This window comes from Pyrus communis, chromosome 2, assembly GCF_963583255.1.
Source record: "Pyrus communis chromosome 2, drPyrComm1.1, whole genome shotgun sequence".
In the NCBI taxonomy this organism is placed as follows: domain Eukaryota; kingdom Viridiplantae; phylum Streptophyta; class Magnoliopsida; order Rosales; family Rosaceae; genus Pyrus; species Pyrus communis.
This window is the reverse complement of record NC_084804.1, coordinates 14854336-14859644: the sequence shown is the minus strand read 5'-3', so window position 1 is coordinate 14859644 and position 5309 is coordinate 14854336. Positions and strand designations below refer to the sequence as shown.

General features: G+C 39.9%; 1 protein-coding gene across 2 annotated transcripts; it reads left to right on the top strand.

The window, feature by feature from the left end:
- Positions 1–236: 236 nt before the first annotated feature.
- LOC137725646 (protein FAR1-RELATED SEQUENCE 5-like) lies at positions 237–4567 on the top strand. Of its 2 annotated transcripts, XM_068464404.1 has the most exons (4): positions 237–562; positions 749–3021; positions 3237–3412; positions 3882–4567. In XM_068464404.1, the coding sequence occupies exons 2-3, from the start codon at positions 823–825 to the stop codon at positions 3408–3410; spliced, it is 2373 nt and encodes a 790-aa protein (XP_068320505.1). In that variant the 5' UTR covers positions 237–562; positions 749–822; the 3' UTR covers positions 3411–3412; positions 3882–4567. The 2 variants fall into 2 exon arrangements, with proteins under 2 accessions (XP_068320505.1, XP_068320504.1); XM_068464403.1 differs by lacking the exon at positions 3882–4567 and having other exon boundaries at positions 3237–3846.
- The last annotated feature ends 742 nt before the right edge of the window (positions 4568–5309 follow it).

The following is a 5309-nucleotide window of genomic DNA, read 5'->3' as shown; positions in this document are numbered from 1 at the left end:
AAACTGTCAAGTCTACTGCAGAAAGTTTGACAAAAACAAAAAGTCTACTGCAGAAAGTTGGAATTCAGATAAATTGATATTAATATTCAATTTCCTTGCAATCAACGGTTCATATTGCATGATGACAATCATTTACATCCAACGGTGAAGGAGCGCTCGTGAAAGTGACGAAGTGACGTAGTTGATCAGAGCCTCAGGAACCGGGTCAGAATAGAATACGAACAGCCTACCCAACCCTCCTGAAGCTCCCGTCCCTCTTTTACCTTCATCATCACTTTCCTTGTACTCCCAATTTTTTATTCGTATTTTTCCCAATTATTTCCTTCAATTTGATCAATTTGAATCCAACACCCTAAATCTGAATTCCTAATCCCACTAAAAATTGGACCAAGGTTCTAGGGTTTCTCTGCTATTCCGAAAACCCTAATTAAAACTTGCCATTTTTTTTCTCTCACTCCACTGGCTAAAGCTAAAGGTTGAGTATTGCTGAAGATTCACAAGAGTTCACTTTCTCAGCGGAATAAGACTATGCGAGTCTTTGTGAAAGTCTATATCTTTCTGGGTCAGTCTTTCTTTTTTATAGAATTTTTACATATTTGTTAGAATTTACTTTGAAATTTCAATTTTTTTTTCCCGCTAAGATTGTAGATGAACTTATTTATGTATCAGTGATTCTGTATATGGGTGTGTATATATATATATATATACACATACATACAGACATAATACTCATTTTATATTTATACAGATTATAACAGTGTGAGGTTTGGGGCTTGAGATAATTCAATTGGAATTGATCTGAAACCGTTTCAAAATTTTGACATGGATAACGAGGTGATTGAGTTTGATATTGGGTTGGGAGGAGGGGGAGGCCGGGATGGGGATGATGATTTTGTAGACATTGAGCATCCTGTTGATGATGAGGAAATGGTTGATAGTCCTTTTCTGCGGAGTGGCAGTGGCGGTGGTATTGTTTTCGGTGGTGGTGAAATTTACTTTCCTGAGGGGGATCTCTTGGACCTTGAGCCATATGACGGCATGGAATTTGAGTCTGAAGAGGCTGCCAAGGCCTTTTACAATTCGTATGCACGGCGGGTTGGGTTCAGTACTCGTGTCAGCTCCTCACGTCGTTCCAGGCGCGATGGAGCAATCATACAGAGACAGTTTGTTTGTGCTAAAGAGGGTTTCCGGAATTTGAATGAGAAGCGCACCAAGGATAGGGAGATTAAGCGCCCTCGGACTATCACTAGAGTAGGGTGCAAAGCATCCTTGTCTGTAAAGATGCAAGATTCGGGGAAATGGGTGGTGTCTGGTTTTGTTAAGGATCATAATCATGAGTTGGTTCCGCCAGATCAGGTGCATTGTCTTCGTTCTCACAGGCAAATATCTGGTCCTGCTAAGACTTTGATTGATACCTTGCAGGCTGCTGGAATGGGTCCCAGGAGGATTATGTCAGCGCTGATTAAGGAATATGGTGGGATAAGCAAAGTCGGATTTACAGAGGTGGATTGTAGGAATTACATGAGGAATAATCGCCATAAGAGCTTAGATGGGGACATTCAGATGCTTTTGGATTACTTGAGACAAATGCAAGCTGATAATCACAACTTTTTCTATGCTGTGCAGGGCGATGACGATCAGTCCATGGGAAATGTCATTTGGGCTGATCCAAAGGCAAGGATGAACTATAGTTATTTTGGTGATACTGTTACTTTTGACACTACCTACAGGTCTAACAGGTACCGTTTGCCCTTTGCACCTTTCACAGGGGTGAACCATCACGGTCAGCCTGTTTTGTTTGGTTGTGCCTTTCTGATAAATGAATCTGAAGCATCATTCGTTTGGCTGTTCAAAACATGGCTTATGGCAATGTCAGGCCGGCCCCCAGTGTCAATTACAACTGATCAGGATCCTGTGATACAGTCAGCCATCACGCAGGTTTTCCCGCAGACCCGGCTCCGTTTCTGCAAATGGCACATCTTTAAGAAATGTCAGGAGAAGCTATCCCATGTGTTTCTTAAGCATCCGACCTTTGAAGCAGACTTTCACAAGTGTGTTAATTTGACTGAGTCCATAGAAGAATTTGAGTCTTACTGGTTGTCTCTTGTTGATAGATACAATCTCAGAGATCATGAATGGATTCAAATGGTATACTCCGCTCGCAGGCAGTGGGTCCCTGTATATCTGCGGGACACTTTTTTTGCAGAAATGTCCATTACTCAGAGAAGTGACAGTATGAACTCATATTTTGATGGATATGTGAATGCTTCAACAAATTTGAGTCAGTTCTTTAAGCTTTATGAGAAAGCTCTAGAGAGTCGAAATGAGAAGGAAGTGAAAGCAGATTTTGAAACTATGAACACTGCCCCAGTTTTGAAAACCCCATCTCCAATGGAAAAGCAAGCATCCGAGCTTTATACAAAAAAGATATTTATGAGGTTTCAAGAGGAGTTAGTTGGAACGCTAACTCTCACAGCATCTAAGGGTGATGATGATGGGGAGATCATCACCTATCAAGTAGCTAAGTTTGGGGAGGACCATAAAGCATACTATGTTAAGTTTAATGTTTTGGAGATGATGGCAACTTGTAGTTGCCAGATGTTTGAGTTCTCAGGTCTTCTTTGCAGACATGTATTGGCAGTCTTTAGAGTGACCAATGTGCTGACTCTCCCATCCCATTACATATTGAAACGATGGACTAGAAATGCCAAGAGCAGTGTCATGTTAGAAGAACGTTCTAGTGATGTATATACCAATTATCTAGAATCTCATACTGTTCGGTACAATACCCTACGTCACGAGGCCTTTAAATTTGTAGATGGAGCAAGGTCTTCAGAAACTTATGACATTGCAGTGGAAGCTTTGAAAGAAGCTGGAAAGAAAGTAGCTCATGCCACAAAGCATGAGGGGAAATCCATGGTGAATGGGCATGTCAGGGGGAACTTGGCTGGTGGGGCAAGTCAGGCAGCACGTTGTGCTAGTGGGGATCATGAAGGAAGTTCTGGCCAACATTTGTCTGAGGTTAGAGTCATTTTTCCGATTTTTTATTTATTTGATTACTTGTCTTAAGGCCTTAGCCTTTTTTTGTTACCTTTGATGGTGCGTTCCATGTTGACACAATCTTTCTTTGCTGATGTTTGTCAAATAGTTTGACTAATGAAATGGTGTTTGACTGTTTGCATATACGATTTGTTCAAGCCTGTTGTAACTTTGTTGTTATGGGTGTTATTGTGTAGGATGATATGGACAAAAAAATTCGAGAACTTACGAATGAGCTGGAGTGCGCAAATCGGAAATGTGAAGTTTATCGGGCTAACCTGCTTTCAGTTTTGAAAGATATAGAGGATCATAAGTCACAATTGTCAATTAAAGTACAAAACATTAAAATTGGCATGAAAGACGGCCTATAAAGGTGCACTACAGTCTCATGTACTTATCTTTTATTTTTGACTACTTTTTAGTCGGTGTACTTTCGCAATGCCCTTTGGATAAGGCTGTTCCTTCACTTATGATTGGTGTAGAAATTGGAAATCTGTGAATGTTGTTCTATGTGGAAATAGAATTTATGTAGATGTATAATGCTATGCATTTATAGTTGTACGATCCAAAATCTATGCAGATACTTGATAGTTGGCCTTGTGTCTGACATCAATTGGAAAATAACCTCCACTTATGTGGGAAATTGGCAGGGTCCATGTTGTAAATCATGGATCTTGGCTGCGGATTTGACTCGTTACAGGCTTGATACCTCATGTGTAAATCTTGTATTGGCAGATTCGTTAGACTTGTTTTCTTTTTGTCATTAGTTAATAGTTATGTTATTTTAAAACGATTTATATTTTTCTGACATTTTATGGGTTGTGAATCTTGTGATCTTCTAGTCTGCAACAGTAACTTTTTGGGAGGAGACATCATTGTATGAATGGTTGCACAAGAAGACAGGCATGAGAGCCGAAGGGTTTATCGGGGTATGGATGTTTAGCAATTGAAATCGTTCGGTAGCTCGTTTCTCATTGTGTGTGTATTTATATATTTTCGTTTGGTGATTGTTTGCTGTCGAAGGTAATAATCAGATGTTATTTTCTGTGCCTGTCGAATAATATCTTCACTTTTAAGTTTTCGTATAAGCTTGTAGGTAAATTCATCCTTGATTTGACAAGTCATCTTCCACTCATCCTTGCAAATTGGCTGTACAGAACCTATTAACTGCGGTTTCTGTTAGGAAGGTTAATACAGTTTCACTGGAGTGTATCTGCACCAACACTTTGTTTACTTTTCGTGCTTCGATCTTTAGGCTTTCATTGCCCCGTTTCTTCGGTATTGATGACATGTGTAAACAATTTCGCTGGTTAAGCTTATTGGAGTTTGCTGAGTCCCATTTTATTGGCATTGAAAGCAATACTGTGTAGTATGACACCGAAACTGAAAGCTTGAGTTCGGGTGACTGGGAAAGGGGGGATGGAATGTCATGTTCTTCCGAGCCTTTGTTGGAGCGAGATATGTAATGTGATATTCTTATGTTGTGTATACACTTTGTAGGATATGATTTTCCTAAGTAGAGTTCAATCTACGATTTGGGTGATCGTCAGTCGTAATCATCAATGGTAGTTAATTGTGAATTTATGTGGGACCATCCAATCAACGACTAACAATCCTTCACACGAGCGATAGATACTTTTCTGACCCCAAGTGTTTTAGATTCTTGTGTGATTTGAGCACCTAACATATGACTTGCAAATTTAAGTCTAGTTATGTGAGTTGCTTTTCCATACACACAACATAACTGAAACTGAAAAAACAAATTGAAGAAATGGAAAGAATCGACCTTGTTGGAGTTGAGATGCTTTCAAGTTTCAAGAAATCAAAATTTAAGGATGAGGATTTTTCCCTCTCTAAAAATGTTGAAGTGAGAAAAAACGAACTCTATAAAAAGACCACTATGTGAAAGAGAAATTTTGAAAAACAACCAAGTTTGGACATGTTGAAGAGTTTTAGCCACTCGAAGGGAGTTCGACTGTTCAAGTGTTGTTGGAGGAATCTCGACAGGGTGTTGTTGGAGGAATCTCGACAGGGTTCGAAGAATTTCGAGAGATGAATTTGGATAAAGGCGTTATTTGGCCGAGCATTTAGGGTAAGTCACTAAAAAATTATCATGTTGACACGAGTGGAGCAAGGTTTGAGAGAGAAAGGTCCCAAGATAGGGACCCACTGACCCACTTCCATGGTGAAGTTTTTCTTTTGTTTGAGAAGGAGAAACCTATGGATCCCCTATAGTCGTCATCCGACCTTGTTCATGCGACCACAAACAC

Bases quoted from the DNA above. Each gene is read 5' to 3' on its own strand.
- LOC137725646 (XM_068464404.1), top strand. From the start codon at position 823: ATGGATAACGAGGTGATTGAGTTTGATATTGGGTTGGGAGGAGGGGGA. The intron at 3,022-3,236 runs GTTAGAGTCATT...GTTATTGTGTAG, and splicing joins CTGGCCAACATTTGTCTGAG to GATGATATGGACAAAAAAAT.